The sequence below is a fragment of the Salvelinus sp. IW2-2015 genome, linkage group LG20, assembly GCF_002910315.2.
Source record: "Salvelinus sp. IW2-2015 linkage group LG20, ASM291031v2, whole genome shotgun sequence".
NCBI lineage: Eukaryota > Metazoa > Chordata > Actinopteri > Salmoniformes > Salmonidae > Salvelinus > Salvelinus sp. IW2-2015.
The window spans coordinates 72,734,290-72,761,036 of NC_036860.1; the positions used below are offsets into that span (position 1 = coordinate 72,734,290).

General features: G+C 42.9%; 1 protein-coding gene and 1 non-coding gene across 2 annotated transcripts; one reads left to right on the forward strand and one right to left on the reverse strand.

The window, feature by feature from the left end:
* Positions 1 to 1,789: 1,789 nt before the first annotated feature.
* On the reverse strand, positions 1,790 to 26,450 carry c1ql1l2 (complement component 1, q subcomponent-like 1-like 2). Its single transcript, XM_024013688.2, has 2 exons — positions 25,342 to 26,450; positions 1,790 to 2,010 (listed from the first exon to the last, which is right to left on the reverse strand). Exons 1-2 carry the CDS (start codon positions 25,942 to 25,944, stop codon positions 1,831 to 1,833), a joined length of 783 nt encoding a protein of 260 aa, XP_023869456.1. The 5' UTR covers positions 25,945 to 26,450; the 3' UTR covers positions 1,790 to 1,830.
* Positions 4,064 to 4,138, forward strand: trnag-ucc (transfer RNA glycine (anticodon UCC)). Its single transcript has one exon. It is a non-coding gene; the product is annotated as a tRNA-Gly (tRNA).
* Positions 26,451 to 26,747: the final 297 nt, after the last annotated feature.

A 26,747-nucleotide genomic window follows, 5' to 3' on the forward strand; every position in this document is an offset into this window, starting at 1 on the left:
AACACACAATGCTAAGAAGCCAAGTCACTCCACTCACCCAATCAATTTCATTCTAAAGCAAGCTGTCAGTCCCGCCATTTTGAGTAAATATTACCATAATGCTTGAAGTATCAGTGAATATGCAGCTAATGACATCCAGTGAAGCCTCAGACAACTGAAAACAGAAAATCTGCCTCGCCATAAAAACTTCCCACCCCCCTCTCTCCCATCGCCTCTCTATCCATCTCTCTCTCTCATCTCTCTCCATCTCTCTTCTCCATCTCTCTCTATCCATCTCTCTCTCTCCATCTCTCTCCATCTCTCCTCTCCATCTCTCTCTCTCCATCTCTCTCCACTCTCTCTCTCTCTCTCCATCTTCTCTCTCCCATCTCTCTCTCCATCTCCTCTCTCTTCCATCTCTCTCTCTCCATCTCTCTCTCCACCTCTCCTCTCTCTCCACTTCTCTCTCCATCTCTCTCTCCATCTCTCTCTCTCCATCTCTCTCTCTCCAATCTCTCTCTCTCCATCTCTCTCGTCTCCATCTCCTTTCTCCATCCTCTCTCTGCCTCCATTCTCTCTCTCTCCATCTCTCTCTCTCCATCTCTCTTCTCTCATTCCATCTCTCTCTCCTCCATCTCTCTTCTCCATCGTCTCTTTTCTCCCATCTCTCTCTCTCTCCATCTCTCTCTCTCCATCTCTCTCTCTCCATCTCTCTCTCTCCATCTCTCTCTCTCCATCTCTCTCTCTACCTCCGTGCTCTGCTTGATATGTTTAACTTCACCACAGCAGAGTGCTCGAGGACGAAGCTGAAGTAATGGACACTGTTGTTTTATAAAATAAGTTACCTCAGAATCTGAATATGTGGCTTCATTGAACGACTCTGGTGGTGAAGGATATATACATAACTAGAACATCTAATAGTCATTTGAGTCTATTTTCAACCCACTTTGGACCTGTATAGACAAATAGGATAGGGGTATAGAGACGGGACAAGGGGCAAGGATAGAGACTCTAGATAAGTTGGATGGGACGAGGGAAAATGTAATGTTGTATCTGTATAACATGCCTTGCATGAATAACATTCAGCCACAAACCAGGTCTGTGTTCCCACAGCTGACATCACACATAAACAAACACCATGTGATAGCCAGGTGTCAAATGCAAGAAATCATTATTAGAATCATCTTTAGAAACCATAATGACACCTTTTCATTACCGTTTCTCAACTAAAGGCTTCGGAATCACAATCAACATCTCACAAAACCGTTCTCTCAAAATCAAGGTTTTTTTTTCACACAAGGGACAAACATATTTTTTATATCCTCTTTTGTGTAAATATACGATGYAGTAGTATCTTTTACAAAAGTAAAATACTGACATTCTAAGGAAAAGCACACAACGACAAGATAGGACAATTTCAGTCAACAGAGTCCATACTGTTATGGAGAGAAGATGAGGCCGGATCCACTTGGTGTTAGTTGGTTTATTTTCCAGTTTGAGGAGGAGAAATATTCAGAAAGCGAGGAGCAACTGACAGGTTAGAATTCTGATGAGGAGGGCACCTCTCTCTACCAAGCTTCACCCCCCACTACTCCCTCCCCTATCATCGTGTTCTCCCTCCCTCCCTCCCTCCCTCACAGCACGGCAGACAGGCAGGCAGGCCGAGCTGAGCTGGAGAACCTTGATTTGGGGCTGATGTGTTTTATATGCAGAGGTTGGTGTGACGATGGAGAGAACCAGGAAACTAGAAAGAATTCTGGCTTTTAACCCCTTCCTTCCCTCATTAGAACTCTTTCTCTCAATCTCTTACTTTCTTGTCTTTCTCTCTCTGGACGTGCCACCTGCGTGGGTTCAGTCGGCGTAGAGGATGAACCCAGAGAAGGTGCTGTATTTGTTGTTGTTGCCGCCGTGAGCCTTGCCCCCGTCCAGCTTGATATAGACCTCGTCGCCTGCGTCTAGGTGGAGGATGACGCTATTGGAGGCGTAGTCATAGTTCTGGTCAGCGTCCTGGGCGATGGCACTGGCTCGCACCTGGAACAGAGAGGAGAGGAAAGAGAGGATGTATGGGTTAGAGAAACGTACTGCACTCATTTGATCATCTGAAATGGAAGTCATTTCTGTTGTCATGCTTTGATTTTGCCTTGTTCACAAAAAGAACAAGCGACGGGTCAGTAGCCTTCTGGCGCATCGCACACCACAACATGATTTTAATTAGGCTGTCATTGGTTCGTCATTGAACGTTCCGCCATGAATTGATGGCGGTGGGCTGGGGTGTCGGGTCAGGTGGTTGTTGTCTCTGCTCAAAGGGCTGCTCAGTGTTCTCCACCTGAGTAGACATTCTAAGAAACCCAACAACGGGTCTCACTCTCCTGGTGACCTGGCTCCATTATACACTTAGACAAAAATAAGTACCATCTGGAACCTTAAAAGCTTTTACTGCAGTGGGCGAAATCGGGGTCACAAGGAGTGTTTCCTGGTAGTCTTAAACAATTCTACTTTGGAACAAAAGTACCCACCTCACACACTTGGTTAGGGGCTTTAAAAAAAGAAGACACCTGTACCATGTCAGATATAGAGTTGAAATGTATTACATTTTAAGTTTGTATCCCAATATTACACATTATATACGTCACAGAAGACTGAAATATAACAAAACCCTTTGATATATAAATAACGGATTTTCTGCAGTTTTTTTTCTATGCAATGTTTATTAATTATGAAAAATATTAATAACATTCTACCCATGAGGCCACTAGGTAATTTGACTGCAGGAAAGGACTACAGGGTAATTCGGCTGTCCCCATAGGAGAACCCTTTGTTGGTTCCAGGTAGAACCCATTTGGTTCCCCCTTTTTTTACCTCAAGCCAAAAAGGCTTACCCTTTTTTCTAAGTGTGTAGATGGAACTACTGAGGAGTTACAGTGAAATACATCAAGGACACCCACCTCACATCAACTTATAAAAAGTGAAAAATAAATCCCTATTCTTTAGTGAATGAGAAAATACTGTGAAAGTAAGATATGTTGTAAGTGTGATTGAATTAATAAATGACTGTAAAACTACCACAGCAATTGCATTTATGTTGGCCGTAGCCTATGTGGTGAGTATGGTACTGCCAGGCAGCCTGGCAGTCTGAGGATTTGGAGCTGGATCTCCCTGACCTCTGGTCCTGGCTAATTAAGCTCCATCTGAAACGTTCTCTTCTCTCCTGGGAGAACGGTGTGGGCTGTAGTGAGAAACGGGTGCCCTGACAGTAATAACTGTGTGTGTGTGTGTGTGTGTGTGTGTCTGTGTCGTCTGTGTCTGTGTCTGTGTCGTCTGTGTCTGTGTCTGTAACGTCTGGTCTGTGTCTGTGTCTGTGTCTGTGTCTGTGTCTGTGTCTGTGTCTGTGTCTGTGTCTGTGTCTGCATGAGACATAAATAAATACATTTAAAAGCTAACCATTGACCATTCATGTAGAGTTTTACAAAAAGAAACTGAAGTGCGGCAGTATTGTACTGCACTGAGACATCACCAGTACACAAGCACACAAAGATAAGGGCCTAAATAAATAGCATCAGCACCATACCTTTTGGAAGACCAAAGCATCTGAGATATACATCTAGTTGCCATAAACTCAGATATTGTCTGTAGCTAAGAATCTTTTATAATCTGTCCAATGAAGAACACAGCTGTCATAAACTCAATCAAACTACTCTTTTCCCATGCATTTCTTCTCTAAAAAGCTGGATCTGAATCTAAAGTATGGGCAGGGTCCCAGATCTGGTGTGCCGCCCGGCAGCCTGGCTGAGCAGGTGGCAGAGATAAGATGGGACAATTAATTGGCCCGTTTAACCAGGGGCCACACACAATGGATTTATTGACACATCTGAGGGCCAAGGGGCTGGCACAGACATCCTGCAACAACACACGGATGGGGTTTAAACTTGTAGACCTGTCAGTGATTGTCTGTGTGCCAGGGTTAGGGGAGAGCGGGAGATCAGAGGGATGGGTGGAAGAGTAGAGAGAGACAGGGAGGGAGACTTGCTGTCTAATGAATCTATGTATTTCACTTCCCTCCCTCTACTACTGCTGTAATTATGAGGGTCCCGTGTGGCTCAGTTGGTAGAGCATGGTGCTTCCAACACCAGGGTTGTGGGTTTGAATCCCATGGGGACCAGTACGGGGAAAAAGTATAAACATGTATCTACTGAATGTCGTTCTGGATAAGAGTGTCAGACAAAGTGTCTTTGTTTGTTTTATCTTTTCCAAGTCATGAGAGCAGATAGTTATCCATGTGCATTATGTCCTGTAATGCCGAATAGCTGTGATGGGTTGTGAGTGACTCCAAGCAACAGGCAGGGACATTGAAGCCGTCTATTCAATGAAATCAAATAACAGAGTTTGAGTCCGTCCCTAGTCAGTGCTGAACAAAGGGTTTTGAGCGATACATGTATTGATTTGACACACTGTGTTTAAAAACCTGTCTACGCTAAGCTATGATGTGAGTGACAATGCATGATCAATAAATCAACAAATTTACTGGAAACGTCCCATCATCGCGGGCATAACGACATCTGTCAGAGGAAGTATAATGAGTCCTCTAAAGGCTTTAAGAAATCAACCAATATGAAAAAACATGGTCATGTTTTTTTCTCCTTTAAAGCTGGGAAAACTTTTGCCCAGTCTTCCAAAGGAGGTCTATGAAAGTCTTTAGAAACTATGAAAGACTAGAACTGAGTGAGAGAGAAACGGAAAGCTTCTCAAATGGCATGTGAAGAAGAGTGAGAATACCTCAACTACCTCAATTACATCAACTACCTCGTTACCCTGTCCAGTGACTCGGTACTGGTACTCCTTGTATATAGCCTCGTTGTTGTTACTTTATTGTGTTACTATTTCCTTTTTAACTCTACATAACTGTGAATGGGCTTGTAAGTAAGCATTTCACGGTAAAGTCTACACCTGTTATATTTGGCGCAGGTGACCAATAAAATGTGATTTAATTTTTAGAAGAATGCCAACTGCAAGATCATGTTCAACATTGATAGGGCACACATCCACTGCTAACACCTCATGTGCCTGTCATCCCTTCTCTGTCTTGTGACAGACGGAAAAGCTTAACTTCTTCACCATGGAGACAATACGATAATACAATATTTCACATGGAGCAGCATTTTATCTACTGACATCAGTGCCTCATCGCTTTCATCACATTCAGGCATCTTGGAAGCCTTGCCAGTCCTTTGGAATACTTCTTTGACAGCTGGGTATGAAGCACCCTGCTGACCCTCAGACAGTCACGATAATGAGAATCGGATAAATCTCAGTGATTTTCATGAAGCCTTCTCCTTCGTTTATCTCCCTCTTGTCTGTTCCACTCCTCTCACAACAGAGGAAGAAAGTCATTGTGGCTGTTGAGACACATCATGCCAGACGCCTTAGATTATTCTCAGCCAGAATAAGAGGAACGTTCAGTAACAGTTGTCTGTGGCTTAGACATTCCAGCTTGCGTGGAGATCTTTGCCATATCGGAGAGTACTTTCAAGGTGAAGTACTCTGGGTAATGCTATGAAGGACTATGCCAAGCCAGCCTTAAAGGTGCAGGTTTATTTATGGCACATTGTACTATATGCATCTATATGAGTCTTTTTTTCATTGTTTACCTTCCTGATTAAATCTCGCAAGGCTCATATCGATGTGCAAACAAAGCTCTCTCTCCTGATCCGTAGCAGCAGTCGTCCAGTGCATATTAATATGAGATGATTCGCCCTGAGCACACAAAGTCAACACGCTCTTATTAGAAGGTTACTGCTTGGTGCCGGATGGGGGCGGCGGATAGGGACTTGGCTGGATCTGTCTATGGGGATTTTGATAAAACTTCTTCAAATATTTCTCTTATTGCATTCAGATTGAACTCTGGGACCTCTGATGTCAGAGGTGTGTGATATGACTCGCTTCAACTCCTTGTGTTAGGAAGTCAACTTGCCAAGGACTATCCTTACGCTATTAGAAAGCCGATGTGTTTGTTCTCAGCAACCATTGATCACAAAGAATCTGACCACGCCTGTAGTCATATTAAATTATTGAGATTGAAGCTGTCATTCATTGCTCAATTCAGTGTTGATTCTCTATTTCTTTCACTCGGTCGCTCTTGTACACAATGACAGAGAAGCCACATAATCTACCCTCACACTGTACTCAGAACAACTCACAAGCTGGAAGCGCGAGCCATAGGTTAGACTTTGGAATGCGAGAGAGAAAGCGAGAGAAAGAGGGAGTGAGCAAAATAAGCAGCGAACTTAAGCAAACAAAACGGCAACTGGCAGAGCATGGCCTCAAAATAGAATACGACGTGGAACTTTTGACACAACAAATCAAAGCATAAGCGCCCAGGCCAGCCTGGCCTACTGCAGCGAATGCAAATGGCTCCAGAGTCGTCTGACGTTGTCTCGTCTCCCCCTGCCGTAGCTGCTGAAGCATGTTAGCATCCGTCACATTGTCGCTGTGATGTCTCTGATTGAATAATGCTCTGCGTGGTACTGGAACACTAGAGAGAGATGGGAGCTGAGGGCTGAGGCTGGGCTGCTTCAGCTTAATAGATTATGCCCCCCCCCCCCAAGACTCCACAGTGAATACCACTCCACTTGGCTCCGCTCGCATTCTGAAAACATTTGAATATGAATGTGGAGTTTATCAATAATGACAGCACTCGTACCTATAATAGGCCTCTGAGATGAAGGGACGACAGCTTTTTGCATATTCACTGTCCTCTGCTAAACCTGATTAGTCCTACGGAGTTGGGAATCATGTTGAGTTGCGATGGCATTTTGCATTATCCTATAGCTAACAGCTGAAATGCCTGGTGTTGTGTTGTTGTCTTGATTGCCAATACAAAAGATTCAAACAACCCATTGAAATATTGTACTGGAATAGGACCTTGTTGGCCTAGCTGTTTGCTGGTGTCAGTAACAGTCCCTTTCTTGGACACTCTTGGACACTGATCTGTTCTCTCCAGTTGGAGTGGCAAGGACATGTCTGGATGGAGGACAGCTTCTGACGTTTCTCTGGCAGGGACTTGTTGACTCAGCGTTAAGCTTCCATTCTTTAAACTTCGCTCGCCTCTTTCTAAATCCAAGTGTACCGCCACCTAATTGGGTTTGAACACCCAACCGTGAGCCGCATGCCTGATGGCAGCTTAGCCACCTTGTCACAACCCTGTCACATCTCCTAACCCACGCCACCAACGCACACTCACGCACACAGAGGTACACATGCGCGCTCGCGCAAACACACACACACACATTTGCACGCGCTCAAAGACACACACACACATACACACATCTCCCTAGTCAAAAGACCGTTGCCCAACAGATTTTTGGTGTCAGGTGTTGTTCTGAGCGAGGTTGTCATGGTGTCAAAAACGTCCATTCCTCTTTTGTGTTATTGGTGTAGTGTGTGGTAGAAACCTGATTTAAATACATGATAAGTTGTTGAGAGAAGGAAATGGTACGGGAGAGCCACCATCTGTCGAGGAGAAGGAGAGAAAGGCTTTGTGCATTAATCACTGCATCTGTTCTGTTTGTACCTTCAGGGCCTTTTCTCCTTGTAACGTGAATTCCTTTCGTCGCATGCACCTCTCCACAGCTTATACAATTGTTTATATAATGCCAAGTGTCCCTCCCACTGGGTGTCAAGTCAAGTCAAATCAAAGCCTGTCATCACGGAAATGCATTATGTATTACAGTTCTGTGTCCTATCGGTTAGAAACAACGACCACTCGGGAGGATAATGACACGACAAAACACAGAGGCGATGGATGGGGCAACAGTGATAACGACGGGGCTGTGAAATCCTCTGGCTTGTTGTGATGCCGATGTATTGGCACAGACGTATCACTGGGAAAGGGGAGGAGGAGGAGAGGAGAAACAGAGAGAGGTAGAGGGGGAAGCGTCAACTCTGACCTATGTGTGTCCTAGCCACTCTTGTCTGTTGGTGACTCACTCTTGTCAGTCAGATGCTGTGAGAAATGCTCAACTTTCAGCACTGCTCGGTCTCAATCCCCACTCACTCCCTGCATCTTGGTAACACAGTGTTTTTAGGGTAGAATCTGGTGACACGTTGAACCCTTGCACAACATAAGGCACGTTTATTTTAGTCGCTATGAATTTTTAAAAAACAGTTATTGTTTGAAATGCACCACAAAGTATTGTGGGATATTGAGAGGAGGGTTTTGCAGCGTGAGAAACCTCCCTAACGAGGCAAAGCTTAGGTAGCAAGTGTTAATAGTCTTGAAGGAGAGGCAGGTTCAGACGTTTTGCTGCCGCATGCATTTTTTCATGAAGTGCCCTATTCATCATTTCTGTCTGGATGGATTGTTGATATCTCACTGTTGATATCTCCCATATTCATGTTCAGAGGGGAGAGACACCTTGTTAAGCACATACAGTAACTTAGCCATCTGAGTGTGAGTCACTTCAGAGCCATTGACATGAGGGTTCCCTGTAGTGTGAGAGAGGGGGTTGGGGGTTATCAGAATGGATTGAATTGGGTGATGGCGAGATGTCAGGGCTTTACAGAGAAAATATTTACATAAGGACAGGCCCATGGGCGCTTTCCCGTCCCCCGTATGTGCTCTCATTATAATGAAGGAGCCTTGTGAGTCAACAGCAAATGTCATGCAGGAGTCAGTCATCTCCAGATGAAAACCCAGAGGCTATTTTAGACCATACGCTCCTGTGTTTCAATGTATGGGGATGTTACGGCACTTATTCATAAACTATACAATCGGAGATGACAGTGGAGATGAAGTCCTAGCGAGGTCTGGCTGCTGCTCTACTATTTAGAGGGACACGGCCGCAGAGAGGCTGAAGACGAGATGGCGTTGGAGAGAAGTAGTAGTATGGGGATTGTGTTTGCTTTCCGCTGGGAAACTTTAACGATAAGTGATAGATTTTCTTCCGTTGGTTGGCGATGACAGCCGGGTGTCATCTTGACATTTCCAATGTGTGTGGTATTTCTTATCAACATGGGCACATCTTAATTTAATAGTCCTACCGCACCTAATTAGGCCGCTTCTAATGTTCCACTCGGCAGARTGTCAAATCCGATGTCCAATTACACAGCAAATCAAGGCCAGAGGGCCGCCTCTGCTACCCCTCCAGCTGATTATAGAGTGGGGGTCATAGACTACATCCYGGGTCTGTCAGAGTGGGAACGGGTTACACACACSCAGGCACATGCATGAATGCACGCACACAGACAGARACACACGCACGCACATGGTGGGATCGATACCAAGGGCCTAGGGCAGCTCGCCTTTCCCTACCCCAGACACCTCCGTCTACTCTAGACAGAGGCTCTCTGATCCTGAAGACATACAGAGACAAACAGCAGCCCCTCAGTCTCAGTGCTAAAAAACCTAAACCTAGCCCAAAGATATTCTCTGGCTTTATTTTAGCGCCAGAGTGTTAAGATGACTGTTTAGCTGATGAGACAGATATACCGATATGGTAACACTTTATTTTAAGGTACACATATTAGCAACTCATTTAGTTTATAAGTGTGTATATAAGTAGCTTATAAGGCCTTAATTAGGTCTTATTAGCCATTTATTAGGCCTTATTTAAGTATTTTCTTATTCAAACATTATATGTATTACTGGACAATCCTTAATAACATCCTTATTAGCAATAATAATGAAATATTAACATTTAATAAAGAGCAAGTAATACAGACTGTTAATGAGCTGTCTTAATGTTGAACTGATAAGGGGATTGTACCTCAATATGTGTTCCCTATTTTAACTATGGATAAATGACCTCATTGGACAGAAAGGGGAACAACTCTGTTCATATATGCCATACATCCAACATTCTAGTCAAAATTCTCATGTAAACAACTACATTTCTATACAGTATTTCCATATATACATGAATTTTGGCTGGATAAGGATGTATTATGAATTACAAAGGGTCACACCTCCCCACACCTTTGAGCAAAAACATATAATGTTTGCCTGAAACTGAGGAGTTGTGTAGTTTGATGACATAATACATTGATTGATATATGTCAAATAACCAACATTCAAGTCTGATTTTAGCAATTGATGTCAACAATTAGTTTCAGGCAAACATTATTATGGTTTTGCTCATGGGTGTGGGGAGGTGCGCCCACCTTTTGCGATCCACATTATATCATGCCATACAGTCAACATCCATATATGGAAGTATATATTGAAGTTTAGTTGCTCAATTTCTTCTTTTTTTTCATCAAATTACTTAAAAGTTGGCTGTATGGCATATATGAGGGGGGATGTGCCCCTTTCTGTCCAATGAGGTCACACTTATAATAGGGAACACATATTGAGGTACAATCCCCTTACCTGTCCCACATTGAGACAGCTTATTAAGACTCTGTTTCTTGTGTAACTTGTTCTTTATTAAATATGAATATGCCTTTATTATTGCTAATGATGATGTTATTAAGGATTGGCCAGTAATACATGCCTTTGAATAATAAGTGGCTAATATGACATAATAAAGGCCATATAAGATCATTATATACATACTTATAAACTACAAATAAGTGGCTAATATGTGTACCTTAAAATAAAGTGATATATATATATAGATATATATTGATTCAATGTCTAGACTATTCTGAAATAATAGATGCTACAAAGTAAATGAATGCAATGCATATATATGTATTTTAACACCCAACATAACCTGAACTTTCTTTCAGTCCCCTTCTTTTTTTGTGAATTGAATTATATGATAATTACGGGAAAAAGCACTTTTTTTCACACCAAATTTTCAAACAGGTTTCATTAATCAAGACAGACACTAATATAACATGCCAGATTCGGATCCAGATGGTTCATGTTTGTTCAATTTGCTGTGTATAGATTGCCATGCTAAACACACTGCATGGGTCACACCTGGATACACAGCAATAGGCTAAACTGTCTTGTGTTGATGTGCACCAGAGCTTAAGAAACCCCCAGAGACATGAAGGAACCACTGAGATGACACGCAGATAACAGCATCCTTCACGCAGTATTGTATCTCCAACAGCCCTCTAGGGGGAAATACAAAGACATTTTCTAAATGTTGCTTTGGATAATACTTTACACACATAATAGTGTTGGATCTGTGACATCCACTTGTATTGATTATATCTTCACTAATGCTGCAGAGCTTTGATGCAACGCTGTATCAGTTCCCATTGGCTGCAGTGACCATAACATTGTGACAATAACAAAGCCAAAGTGCCCAAGGTTGGGCCTAAAGTAATTTAGACATTACATTTTTTATAATACATTTTTGTTCATTTTATTTAGTATTTTTCACACCAAATACGAACAACAACTTACAGACGCACACAAAAAACGACTACATCTCATCTGCCCAGACCCACACGCTCAAATCAAATCAAATCAAATTTTATTAGTCACATACACATGGTTAGCAGATGTTAATGCGAGTGTAGCGAAATGCTTGTGCTTCTAGTTCCGACAATGCAGTAATAACAACAAGTAATCAACCTAACAATTCCACAACTACTACCTTATACACACAAGTGTAAAGGGATAAAGAATATGTACATAAAGATATATGAATGAGTGATGGTACAGAACGGATAGCAATGAGTAGCTGGTAATAAGAAGTAACGGTAATATACATATGAGATGAGTACTGTAGGTATGTAAACATAAAGTGCATAGTTTAAAGTGGCTAGTGGTACATGTATTACATAAAGATGGCAAGATGCAGTAGAGATATAGAGTACAGTATATACATATACATATGAGATGGTATGTAGGGTATGTAACATTATATTAAGTGCATTGTTTAAAGTGGCTAGTGGTACATTTTTACATAATTTCACAATTCCATTTTTATAAGTGGCTGGAGTTGAGTCAGTATGTTGGCAGGGCCGCTAAATGTTAGTGGTGGCTGTTTAACAGTCTGATGGCTTGAGATAGAAGCTGTGTTTTCAGTCTCCTCGGCCCCTGCTTTGATGCACTGTACTGACCTCGCCTTCTGGATGATAGCGGTGAACAGGCAGTGGCTTGGGGTTGTTGTCCTTGATGATCTTTATGGCCTTCCTGTACATCGGGTGGTGTAGGTGTCCTGGAGGCAGGTAGTTTGCCCCCGGTGATGCGTCTGCAGACCTCACTACCTCTGGAGAGCCTTACGGTTGTGGCGGAGCAGTTGCCGTACCAGGCGGTGATACAGCCCGACAGGATGCTCTCGATTGTGCATCTGTAGAAGTTTGTGGAGTGCTTTGGTGACAAGCCGAATTTCTTCAGCCTCCTGAGTTAAGAGGCGCTGCTGCGCCTTCTTCACAACGCTGTCTGTGTGGGACCAATTCAGTTTGTCCGTGATGTGTACACCGAGGAACTTAAAACTTCCACCTTTTCCACTACTGACCCGTCGATGTGAGAGGGGGTGCTCCCTCTGCTGTTCCTGAAGTCCACATCATCTCCTTTGTTTGTTGACGTTGATGTGAGGTTATTTTCCTGACACCACACTCGAGGGCCCTCACCCCTCCCTGTAGGCCGTCTCGTCGTTGTTGGTAATCAACTACCACTGTAGTGTCATCCGCAAACTTGATGATTGAGTTGGAGGCGTGCATGGCCACGCAGTCGTGGTGAACAGGGAGTACAGGAGAGGGCTCAGAACGCACCCTTGTGGGGCCCAGTGTTGAGGATCAGCGGGTGGAGTGTTGTTACCTACCCTCACCACCTGGGGCGGCCCGTCAGAAGTCCAGGACCAGTTGCACAGGCGGGTCGAGACCAGGGTCTCGAGCTTGATGACGAGTTTGGAGGTACTATGGTGTTAAATGCTGAGCTGTAATCGATGAACAGCATTCTCACATAGGTATTCCTCTTTGTCCAGATGGTTAGGGCAGTGTGCAGTGTGGCTGGGAATGCCGTCTGGGCCTGCAGCCTTGCGAGGGTTAACACGTTTAAATGTTTACTCACCTCGCTGCAGTGAAGGAGAGCCCGCAGGTTTTGTAGCGGGCCGTGTCAGTGGCACTGTATTGTCCTCAAAGCGGGCAAAAAAGTTATTTAGCCTGTCTGGGAGCAAGACATCCTGGTCCGCGACGGGGCTGGTTTTCTTTTTGTAATCCGTGATAGACTGTAGACCCTGCCACATACCTCTTGTGTCTGAGCTGTTGAATTGCGACTCTATTTTGTCTCTGTACTGGGACTTAGCCTGTTTGATTGCCTTGCGGAGAGAATAGCTACACTGTTTGTATTCGTCATTTTTCGGTCACCTTGCCCTGGTTAAAAGCAGTGGTTCGCGCTTTCAGTTTCACGCGAATGCTGCCGTCAATCCACGGTTTCTGGTTTGGGAATGTTTAATCGTTGCTGTGGGTACGACATCGTCAATGCACTTCCTAATGAATCGCTCACCGAATCAGCATATTCGTCCATGTTGTGTTGGACCAATGCGGAAATATTCCAATCCGCGTGATCGAAGCAGTCTTGAAGCGTGGAATCAGATGGTCGGACCGCGTTGAACAGACCTGAGCGCGGGGGCTTGTTGTTTTAGTTTCTGTTTGTAGGCTGGAATCAACAAAATGGAGTCGGTCAGCTTTTCCGAAAGGAGGGCGGGAGGAGGCCTTAATGCGTCGCGGAAGTTAGTAATAACAATGATCCAGGTTTACCAGCCCTGGTAGCACAATCGATATGCTGATAGAATTAGGTTTGTTGTTTAGATTACCTTGTAAAATCCCCAGCACGATGAATGCAGCCTCAGGGTGTGTGGTTCCAGTTTACAAAGAGTCAGATAAAGTTCGTTCAGGGCCATCGATGTGTCTGCTTGGGGGGAATAATACGCTTGTGATATGATCGAAGAGAATTCCCTTTAGATAATGCGGTCGACATTTGATTGTGAGGGATTCTAGATCAGAGTGAACAGAATGACTTGAGTTCCTGTGTGTTGTTATGATGATCACACACGTCTCGTTAATCATAAGGCATACCCCCCGCCCCTCTTCTTACCAGAAAGATGTATGTTTCTGTCGGCGCGATGCGTGAAGAAACCAGCTGGCTGCACCGACTCCGTTAGGCGTCTCTTGAGTTAGCCATGTTTCCGTGAAGCAGAGCACGTTGCAATCCCTGATGTCTCTCTGGAATGTTACCCGTGCTCGGATTTCATCAACCTTATTGTCAAGAGACTGGACATTGGCGAGTAGTATGCTAGGGAGTGGAGCGCGATGTGCCCGTCTCCGAAGCCTGACCAAGAGACCGCTACGTTTGCCCTTTTACGGCGTCGCATAGGGTCCCCGGCTGGGATCAAGATCCATTGTATTGGGTGGAAGGCAAAAACACTGGATCCGTTTCGGGAAAGTCATATTCCTGGTTATAACATGGTGAGTTGACGTTAATCGTAATATCAGTAGTTCCTCCGACTGTATGTAATGAAACCTAAGATTACCTGGGGTACCGATGTAAGAAATAACACATAAAAAAACAAAATACTGCATATTTTCCAAGGAACGCGAAGCGAGGCGGCCATCTCGGTCGACGCCATCTTTAATAGTCTGAGGGGTGCCCCCTTCCCTAGTGCCTGAATGAATGTTTGCCTTAAATTGTACCAATTTGTTCTCCTCGCCCATTCTATTTCAATATTTCAATAATAAATAATTTGATTTTTCCATTATGTTAATTGACGGATTGATTACCATGTTTTTTGTATCCGTTTTTTCAAGATGAGTGATGAGAAGAGAATCGTCCAGCCCATTTGGGTGTCTCAATACTTATGACTTACAACTTTTTAACTCGCCCATAACTTTTGGACTTTATAGCATTCCCAGAGAGCATGGATTATTGAGTCATTGTTAGTGTTACACTTAAGACATGACTCTGCCGTTGTGCTGTAAAAAAAATAAAAAAATAAGTATCTTCCATAATACATTCTATACGTTTGTTTATATTGGATTAAACATTTAATTTTCGTTAACTGTAATTTAGTTAGTTATGCTCCAACATTCCCTCCATCTTGAGCCAAATTCAGTTCATTTTAAGTCTTGGTTCCAATAGTTTATATTTTCTTCTAAGAGATTGTCAGCTGGATAGGCTCTCTGCAATGTTTTGTATATCTTACCTATCATATGAACATCCTTTTATGACTCTAATAAGATTCCCTCAAGGTTGCTCTGATGTCCGAAAGGTTTCATTTGAAAATCTACATTGTTCAGTCCAATATTGCTTTTTAATTCTATCATGGAAATAAATGTATTTCCTGTTACCAAGTAATTTACGGTATCGATGCCTTTAGTTTTTAATGTGGAAGAATTTATCTGTGAATTCTGAAAAGCTATCCAAGGATTGTTCAATAGGGTTGTGTTTTTAGGGAGTGATATTGGTTCATTTCCTTCCATATTGTTATAGTGTTCTTAACTATGAAGTTATTCATGTTTTTAGCTTTAACCTTTGAAAACAGACACATGAAATATTCCGGGGATGAGCATGCGTATCTTCAATATGCACCCATTGTTCCTCTTTAGTCCATTTAACTGTACTGTATGTCGCAAGTAAAAGCCTTGGGTAGCGAGTTAATACAATTCCCTGTCTGGAAGGTTAAAGCCCTCAGACTAAGATGTAAAACTTTCATTTTTATTCCATGATTTTTTTTTGCCCATATAAAGTCTATAATGACTATGTATACTTTTTAAAAGAATGTCTTCAGTGGGGTAATTGGTATTACCGAAAATAAATACAAGAACTTTGGAATCCATGTAATTTATAAGAGATCATATCAAATGTTTTCGCAGGACTCTGTTTTTGAAGATGTGTATGAGGAAATGAATCCAGATCCAGCAATGGAAGTATTTGTAAAAGTATTCATGCCAATTGCTGACAAACATGCACCTGTTAAGAAATTAACTGTGATAACTGTTAGAGCCCTCTGGCTTAACGAGGAATTTAAAAAGTGTTTGGTTCAAATAAATTATGCAAAAGCGGTGGCAAACAAGTCAGGCTGCTCAGCTGATTGGTTGACATACTGTCTACAAAAAGAAGAAGAAATGATATTACCAAACCAAGATAAATGACATAAAACACAATGGAAAAATTCTCTGGAGTACCTTAAATGATATCATGGGCAAGAACTATTGTTATGCATCAATAACCACCAGGTATAGACAACCTTGATGGGACACTATTGAGAATGGTAGCAGACTGTATTGCAACCCCCATTTTCTTTATCTTGAACCAAAGCCTAAAGGAGTGTGTCTCCACAGGTGTGGAAGGAAGCTAAAGTAATTCCACTGCCTAAAAATAGTAAAGCACACTTTGCTGGCTCTAACAGCCGCCCAATCAGTTTGCTGCCTGTTCTTGGTATACTGATGGGGAATATTGTGTTTGACCAAATACAATGAAATTCAACTTGTACTGTACTGACTCAGATGACAGATGATTGGTTAAAATAAATGGATAATAAAATTATAGTTGGCGCTTTATTGTTAGATTTCAGTGCAGTCTTTGATGTAATTGATCATAAATTGCTATTGAAGAAACTCCCTTGCTATGGCTTTATATCACTTGCCATCACAGGGTTGGAGAGTTATTTATCCAATTGAACCCAGAGAGTGTTCTTCAATGGAAGCTTCTCAAACATCAGATATATACAGTGTGGTGTCCCTCAGGACAGTTGCCTTGGGCCATTACTCTTCTCTATTTTTTCAAATGATTTGCCGCTGGTCTTATACAAAGCTAGAATGACTATGTCTGCGGATGATTCCATACTCAACATATCAGCACCCAAAGGCAGTGAGCTCACTGAAATTCTAAATAAGGAGTAACAGTATCAGAATGGGTGATTAGTAATAAACTGGTCTTAAATACATATAAAACTAATGTATTAGTATTGTATTTGCGTCAAAAAATTATCTAAGACTTAAACCTCAAGAGAGTTGTGTATAATTCTGGAGTTGTGTATAAAGGTAGTGACCATTGAGCAAGTTGAGGAAGCTAAACTCCTAGATATAACATTAGATAGTCAATTATCATGGTCAAGTCATATTGACAAAGTTGTTGTGAAGATGGGGAGGGGTATGTCTGTTATTAACAACAATCAACTGTACTAGTTGTTCAGACTCTGGTCATATCTTATCTTGATTACTGTCCGGTAATATGATCAAATGCAGCAAAGAAAGACCTAGCAAAGCTGCAGCTGGCACAAAACAGAGCAGCGCGTCTTGCCTTTAAAAGATACTTTTCATTTTTTGCAACCAAATCAAACATTTTGATGTAAAATGCTATAGAAGGGTCCAGACACCTTTCGTGTGATTTCACATGTTTTTGAGAAACTTACCCCAAACACCAAATCACTTCCTCGTCCTTGTTGTGTAGTATGGGGGCCCCCCAAAAGCATGAACAAAGACTCCAAAAACCCCCCAATACGTCCTTTTACAAACAGCAACACTCAGTATAGTGATACAGGTTGTTAGATGTGGTACACATGAAATTGTGTCATTCCATACTTTATCTGTAACATTATAAAACATGTGAAATCACAAATAATCTGTTCCCTTCTATAACATGTCATTTTACATAAAAAATATAGATTTGGTTGTAAAAAATAAAACTTCTCCATTAATTACACACACAGAACTAACATCAACAACATGCATTCCAGTCTTTCCTGGTTGAGGGTTGAAGAGAGATGAACTGCTTCTCTTCTAGTTTATTGTGATGAAAATTCCTGATTGTCTGCATAATCAAATAACATTCAGCTCAGACACCCATACATACCCCACAAGACATGTTACCAGGGGTCTCTTCACAGTCCCCAAGTCCAAAATGAATTCACTGCAAAGCACATTACTATACTGAGCCATGATCACATAGAACTTCCTTCCAACTCCAATTACTCAAGCAAATAACAAAATGACCTTAAAAAAATGCCATCTCATTGAATGGTGGGGACTGTGAGTGGACACACAAACGAAAACGAACACGCACACACAAACACACTCTGTTGTATTGTTTGTGTATCTTTGTGTTAAAAAATGTGTGTGACTGTCCTATTCTATCTGTCACGCCCTGACTTTAGTTATATTTGTTTTCTTTATTATTTGGTTAGGTCAGGGTGTGACAAGGGTGGTTTGGTTAGTTTTGTATTGTCTAGGGGGTTTTGTTTATCTATGGGGATTTTGTATTGTCTAGGGGAATGTAGGTTTATGGTGGCCTGAATTGGTTCCCAATCAGAGACAGCTGTTTATCGTTGTGGATCCTATTTAGGTTGCCATTTTCCATTTTGGTTTTGTGGGTAGTTGTCCATGTTTAGTTGCCTGTGAGCACTACGTTGGCGTCACGTTTCGTTTGGAGTTGTATTGTTTTGTTGGCGACATCGTTAATAAAGAAGTATGCACGCTCACAACACTGCGCCTTGGTCCATTTCTTCAACAGACGGTCGTGACACTATCAGTGTTTTGTTACTTGTCATGTTCTGTGTTTTTTGTGGACCCCCCGGAAGAATAGCTGTTGTCTCTGCAAAAGCTAAAATGGGCATCCAAATAAACAAATAAATAAACCAGTCTGTGAAGATGATCGCAGTACTTCACTTCACAGCACCGTGTGTCTACTTGGATACATCAATTCAAAGGAGCCAGTGACGACTGTGCCAAGATTTCCCCTAGTTTCTATACTACAGTCCAGAATCTTTCAAGTGTGTTTTTGCTTTCTAAGCAAAACAATATTCCTGAAGTTAACCTCCAAGAACAAAACTTTGTCTCCAATAATAATCAAGACAGATATTGATATTAAATTGTCAATAAAGGGATGGGCATAAACTGTGCACTTCTGGAGGTCACCTTGGATGGCTAGAACAGAGCAGAGGAGATGTAGAGGGCAGTACACAGTGGGGGGGGCAGGTGTGTGTTTTTGCGTGTGCGTGGTGGGAAGCAGGGAGCAGTAATTGTTGGGGAAGAGCCATATGCGCTGCTCGGAGGACGCTGAAGCTTATTAAAGAAGGAGACAGAGTGATTATTCACACAGGGCCCTCCTGAGAGAGTGACGCTCACGTCATTGCTTTTAATTAACTCTGAAACGGTTCTGCGGATTAATAAAAATATTAAGAAGGGACCTGAGGAGGAGCACAAACACATCCTGGATCTGGTTCAAGGTTTTAAACTACGATTAAAAAGGCTCTTTGGCATGACAGAACTCTCTTTTCCCCGCCTCCCTATTTTGTCGTTTTTTTTCTCCATTTGTAGTAGCGTGGCAATGGATTTGTCTTTATTGTCATTGCCTCGTCTCCCAGGGTGTCTCCAACTCAGGGAATCGAGACTCTGACACATCCGTCTGAGAAKATTGGGATTGGTTGGAGATAGTTGTCAAGCGAGTAAAAGAACGTCAGGAAAAAGAAGCCAAGGAGAGAGGAGAGGAGTGGAGAGGGAACTTGGAGAGCAGATGAAGTGCACCGGTCTGAAAATAGAATCCTATTTGCCTGCTTACCAAGAGSAGCTAACTCTTTGGTGTAGCTTGAAATGTGTCAAGGTGCTGGGGACAATGTTGACACTCTCCYAATGCAACCCACAGAACCAAAAGAGGGAGAGGGAAGAAGGAGAGGGAGATAAAAAAAAACAGCAAGGCTCCGGGGTGGAGATGATACAGGGTGCAGAACAACTGCAGTGCTAGAGCCTGAGAACCTGCMGTTTCATGATGCACCAAGGCCAAAGGATGATAAAATACTGGCATTGTCTGCTATTCCCAGTCCTCCCCAGCCTCCTAGTCCCTACACAGCTTCTCTCGGCCTTAAATGAGCAGAGGAATACTCCGTCCCAGACAGCCCTGCTCTAGGACCATCAGCCTTCCTGTGGCCACTTCATCAATGACACAGCACAAGTTACCCCACATTTATAACCATTCACTGTAATTTACACAGACAGACACACTGGGGTCTCAACTCCACACCAGACCCACAGACAAACGCACAGACAGACCCACAGACAGACCCGGAGAAAAACCTTTCTAGCAAGATTCTCTGGCTATAGTGAGTGTACGCTACATCCCCCTCTAAGCTATGCTCAGAGAGAGAGAGAGAAATGTTTCATTAGCCAGGCAGTTACCACTTTATGAACATTGCCCCAGTCTCTGGAGATGTGCGTTGCCTGTGTCTAACTTAAGTGCCTCCCCTCCCTCCTCTTAGGAACACAATGAAGCGGGAACAGAAGGTGCATTATAGGAACATATGTTCGCCTTCGCCTATTATGTATCAACACTTTTACACCCCCATAAACATTATGGTGGAGTGAGACATCATATATAGAGGAGAGGCCCTTCATGTAGCCGCCACCTCCCCTCTCCTTGGGTTTGCTGGGTGAGAAGTTTGTCAGCTTGGATAGGTCAAAGGAGTTGAACTCAGGGAACCATAGTGAGACTTGCAAAATGACTTGCAAAGAGCTGTGTCAGTAGCAAGCAAACGGACACTTTTTTGGTCTCTTTGATTTCTTGCCCTCCATGCTTATCATGTCGACACTCTTTAACACGGCAGAAATGGATTTCACTTATTCATCACTTTTTAGTCCAGTCCAGTCCAGTGATCTTATCACGTTCCTCAAATTCATATATCACCAACAACACAAAACACAATTTGGATGAAAATAGAAAGCAGCCTAGTCTATAAAAGCAAGTTGCACAAAATGTACAGTACATCAGATAGATTGTACTGACATTTACCCCAACCTTTATGTTGAACCCCTCACATGCATTATCTTCCTACAGTGTTACATTAGGATTCCATGGCATGGCTGAAGCCTCCAGGTGCCTCAGGGGTGATATGTCAAAAGCAGCCCTGGACAATAGGCCTTCCCCACGAGGACACACTCCATTATCTGTCCAACAGACACAAGATCAAAAACACCACACTTAACCGCCAACAGATATGCCTCTGAAATGGTATTTATCTTTCTGAAATATTGCCCATCTCCAGAAGGGCCCGTTGCTCTGGTAACAGTGCCTTCATGGTCACATAGTTAGTGGATGATGGAGAGCTCTGACCTCACTGGTCACAGAGACCAGGCACTCTTTACAATGACATTTATAAACATACAACATAAACATACATACATACATACATACATACATACATACATACATACATACATACATACATACATACATACATACATACATACATACATACATTCATACATTCATACATACATACATACATACATACATACATACATACATACATACATACATACATACATACATACATACAGACATACAATTACCTCCGTTGGCCGCCTCTCCTTCCAGTTCTCTGCTGCCAATGACTGGAACGAACTACAAAAATCTCTGAAACTGGAAACACTTATCTCCCTCACTAGCTTTAAGCACCAGCTGTCAGAGCAGCTCACCGATTACTGCACCTGTACATAGCCCATCTATAATTTAGCCCAAACAACTACCTCTTCCCCTACTGTATTTATTTATTTATTTTGCTCCTTTGCACCCCATTATTTCTATTTCTACTTTGCACATTCTTCCACTGCAAATCTACCATTCCAGTGTTTTACTTGCTATATTGTATTTACTTCGCCACCATGGTCTTTTTTTGCCTTTACCTCCCTTATCTCACCTCATTTGCTCACATTGTATATAGACTTATTTTTCTACTGTATTATTGACTGTATGTTTGTTTTACTCCATGTGTTACTCTGTGTTGTTGTATGTGTCGAACTGCTTTGCTTTATCTTGGCCAGGTCGCAATTGTAAATGAGAACTTGTTCTCAACTTGCCTACCTGGTTAAATAAAGGTGAAATAAAATAAAAAACTTACTGAGTGTACAAAACATTATGGACACCTTGCTAATATAGAATAATTTGCCCTCAGAACAGCCTCAATTTATTGGGGCATGGACTCTACAAGGTGTCGAAAGCGTTCCAGAGGGATGCTGGCCCATGTTGACTCCAAGGCTTCCCACAGTTGTGTCAAGTTGGCTGGAAGTCCTTTAGGTAAAGGACCATTGTTGATACACACTGGAAACTGTTGAGCGTGAAAAACCCAGCAGCGTTGCAGTTCTTGACACAAACCGGTGTGCCTGGCACCTACTACCATGCCCTGTTCAAAGGCACTTTAATAACGCCACTTTAATAATGTTTACATATCTTGCATTACTCATCTCATATGTATATACTGTATTTTATACCATCTATTGCATCTTGCCTATGCCGCTCTGTCATCGCTCATCCATATATTTCTATGTATGTATTCTTATTCCATTCCTTTACTTAGAATTGTGTGTATTAGGTAGTTGTTGTGGAATTGTTAGATTACATGTTAGATATTGCTGCACTGTCGGGAACTAGAAGCACAAGCATTTCGCTACACTGGCAATAACATCTGCTAAACATGTGTATGTGACCAATAACATTTGATTTGTTGCAATACTTTATCTTGCCAATTCACCCTCTGAATGGCACACATACACAAGCCATGTCTCAATTGTCTCAAGGCCTTAAGATCCTTCTTTAACCTGTCTCCTCCACTTCCTCTACACTGGTTGAAGTGGATTTAACATGTACCTTCAATAAGGGATCATATCTTTCATCTGGATTCACCTGGTCAGTCTTTGTTGTGGAAAGAGCAGGTGTTCTTAATGATTTCTACACTCAATGTACCTGTATCCTTTCTTTCCATTTCAGTCATGTGTTTTCTCTGTAATTGTAAAAGTGAGCAACGGCCAATTCAAGTGGTTGGACAATAGAATTAACCAATTAAAACAACCCCTCTGTGACCATGGGATGGATATTTCTCTATGGCAATATATGAAGAACATTGCACCACAAATAAAGACTTGATAAACATATCTGTTTCCTATCCTATATTTGACAACAACAAGTTTTACATTACATGAATAACGCTGCCAGACATACCTAAGGCCTACATAGATTTCAATTGAGATTGTGTTTTATAGTTGCTAGAAATCTATATGCCTTTATGAAAGAAAGTGTTCACTCGCTCTTTTTTTTAAAGAATGAGGGCGTTCTCTCTCTGACCTATACTGACAACAGATGACTCTTTGGAGATCCCCATCTAAATGTAAAATATAGCTTCAATCAAGTCCACATAAGTCTTGAGTCGAAGGCAGGAGTTGCCTGCGCATGAATCGGATTGCAACCGACTGTAAATTGTGAAATAATCGATTATATTATGTGTACAGGTGTTAGGCAAAACACCCGTTAAAGCATAACATATAGCAGGGAAGCATGTGCTCAACAGAAATGGCATGATGTTGTGTTGAGCTCAACCCCCAAAAACCCTAACCTCTGCGTTAGCAATAGGCCTACAAGGTAACCTTACAGATTAAGTCTACTTTAAACATTTTGACACTGGCCGACTTGGACAAATTGTATTCAGTCATGATGACAAATACATTTACAGTACCCTATGTGAACTACATATTAACGTTTAATTCCATTATAAAACATCATGTAAACCACTTAAGTGCTGTAATATCAGGGTAATAAGTAAAACAGATATACTTTGCGTTTATAATCAAATGTTCTGCAGAAACACTGGGAGCAAAAGTTTAGACCTACAAAAATAAATAAACGTAGCCTAATTAACATTAAACAAAGTAACTCAAAAGTCTAATTGACAAAGCAATATGTTGGAGACCATGCTGTTAGGGCATTGAAAAACATTGCATGGGGCTTAATGAAAGATAATTGTGAGGATTTTAATTATACACTATAGGCTAATGGAGCCTGTAATATGTCATGTAAAAGGTGATGTGACCTTTACCCTATAGGCAAGTGGTCATGAACAGATAATAAGAGGATATTCAATCACTAAATGTTTGATGCGCGCTGCAGCTGTAGTATAATTTATAATTGCCTCGATGCATATTGCAAATGACTTGATGGTAAAAATATATATATTTCTCTTATACTGCGCTTTAGACGTTGCCGCCTTTGCTGGACGCGAAAGTTCTCGAGTCGCACACACTCGAGGTACCTGAGAGCACCCCCAGGGCGCATTCAATCCATCTCCAGACCCGTCAAGTGATGCGTAAAAAAACAAAACAGAGAATACATCATGCAAATTATATTTATTTCAAGCGAATGTCACGCAAATATTCCCTTGTTTTATCAACCATATACACCCGACATAATAAGCAACACTTACATTTTCCAGTCTGTGCACACTGTGACGGATAAGTAGGCTAATTGTCATCCTCTTGTTTTACGCACGAGACGTTTGGATAATTGCGGTCTTGTTGAGTCTCTCCAGGAGCACCACGTTAGATTGCATGTAATTAAATATGTGAACTCGACAGTTAAATGTAGCACAATGTMATTTGTGTCTGAACGCATCACTTGCTGACTTGCTGCAGTTCACAGATGTATCGAGCACAGAGAAGCAGGCCGTTCTTGGTTCACAATGAACATTTTCGCAATAATAATGATAGCCACTGTCTGGGATTTTTTTTAATTCTTAAAATATCTGTCGGCTGACTAAAACCTGCATCTGCTATAGTGCGCTTTCACACCACGCCTGTGACTCCACTTATTTAATGTACTTTCCCTGTCTAATCAATTTAGTCTACACAAGCAGAAATGTGAAAGTAATACGATCCGAAATGACTGGTTAATATCTTATTTCTGAAAAGATAAATGATTTGTTACACTTGCGTAAAGATCTGAGTCAATTATTAAATAGCGCTAGTCCTAACTGACAAATAGAGAGGCTTCCATAAATCAGGCGCATACACCTTTTTCACCTTCTTTTACGTTAATAAACAATTACACCACTATTATATGGCAAACTTAGCAATTTTGAAACAAGTAGAAAGTGACATGGACTTCGGGGGTAACTGTCTGTCCTTTGATTTGAGGGATGCGGGCAATGTCAGTGTGTATCTATGCAATGAGGGGATGCGCGCCAGATTACACATCATTCTCTCTGGGCGCGTTTGGTGCCACAGCTGTGTGACCGTCATCTGCTCGCTCAGGGGTTTTGGGAGCGCACGACAGATGCTTCCGCTACCCACCAGCCTTCCGTTTCCTCGGAAATAGAGCCTCTATATTATAACGCGGTTTCAGGGCAATTTGATTGTGAAGCTCCGATTAAATGTCCACCAACAAAGTTACCACAGTGACATCAGGTGACACCCAGCGATAKAAAGAGAGAGGGGGAGGGAGAGAGAGCACAACAGAGTATCAAGGGATAAGGTGAGATATCTGTAATTTAGAAGGAACCTGAGTCTGTAGCAGAGAAACCACTGAAGTGCTAATTAAAAAGAGGAGTAGGCAGTGAGTGGTAGAATGTATATGACCCCCCTCTATGCTGAGTGACTGAGCAGTATAAGACTTTGAGAAGTGAAACTTGGAGAAGGGAATTGACTCACCTGTTCGTTTTTGCAGAGGTCTGCCCACATACTGGTCCCATCCCCTCCTCTCATCAGCACATGGTAGATGAAGAAGTAGGTACCAGGGATGCTGCAGATGAACTTGCCTGAGATGCCGTCGTAGTTGTTTCCCAAGTTGGTGACCACGTCGTCAAACTTGAGGATCTCATAGCCTTCATGGGGGTTCTTAAGCCCTGCGTAAAAGGCCACCCGTGGCACTGTGCTGTAGGTGGCMGTGCTGATAGCTCCGTTCCCCCCCAACCCCAAAATCCCAGTCCTCCCTCCAGACCCTCGGTCTCCAGGGGGTCCCACTGGCCCCGGTGGCCCTGGCTSTCCAGGYGGTCCCGGGAGTCCAGGTTTACCTGGCCTGCCTTGCTTGCCCTGGGGGCCCTGCACCAGCGTGGAGGGCATGTTGCTGTTGTCGCTGAGGGCCTCGGCCTCCGCCTGGATGCCACTGGAGCTGGTGCTGCTGGCCGTGGTKCCCTTGTTCAGGTAGGGGTCGCACACCATGCGGCAGGTACCCAGCATTTCAAAGTGGCTGGTGTCGGTGCCCACGGAGCTGACCAGGACGGGGATGAGGACCACCAGCACCAGGACCAGCATGACCCCGACGGCAGCCGCCACCAGGGTCTTCCTCCCGATGCTGAGTCGGGGAAGGGGCTGTGCTGCCAGCGTGGCTCTCCCTGGGGCGGAAATGGTGACTGCTGGGTGTGGGGAGCCTGCCACCGAGGAAAGGGACACGGGGATCCCAAGAAGAGTAGGAGGAGGAGCGGCGAGTGTGTGAGTGTAAGAGAGAGACCCACATACACTCACTGATACGCCTCACTGCTTTCACTCACACGGAGGTAGTTCCCGTACACTCTCGCTCACCAACGTGCACACTGACGCACATAGGGAGCACACACATACACGAGCCGACATACAGAATTTAGTCCCAAACTCTTGGCGTGAAAAAGGAGAAAGAAAGAGGATGCAACGGAAGGAACACTCAGGAGGAGGAGTGTTGGAGAGAAACAAGAGGAATGGTAAGAGGACGAAACAGAGAGAGTGAGTGTGAGAAAGAGAGACGGAGAGAGTAGTCATAGAGTCCGTGTGCGTGCGTGTGGTGTGTTTGTGGTGACGGATTCTCAGGCTTGGCTTTTTATATGGCAGTAGCTGTGGAGCCCCCCCCCCCCACACACACACACACACACCCCACTCCTCCTCCCCTCTCCTCCTCCCCTCCTCTGGTTGGCGTGGTTACGGTTAGGGGGGAGAGAGGGGAGGCCCACACATGTCCCCTCTCCCTCTCATGTACTCATAGAATGGCTCTCATCACATCACATCTATTTCTACCACACTACACTCCCTCTGAGCCAGTGAGGAGCCAACAACACTCCCCCCTCTCTCTTCTCCTATCTCCTTCC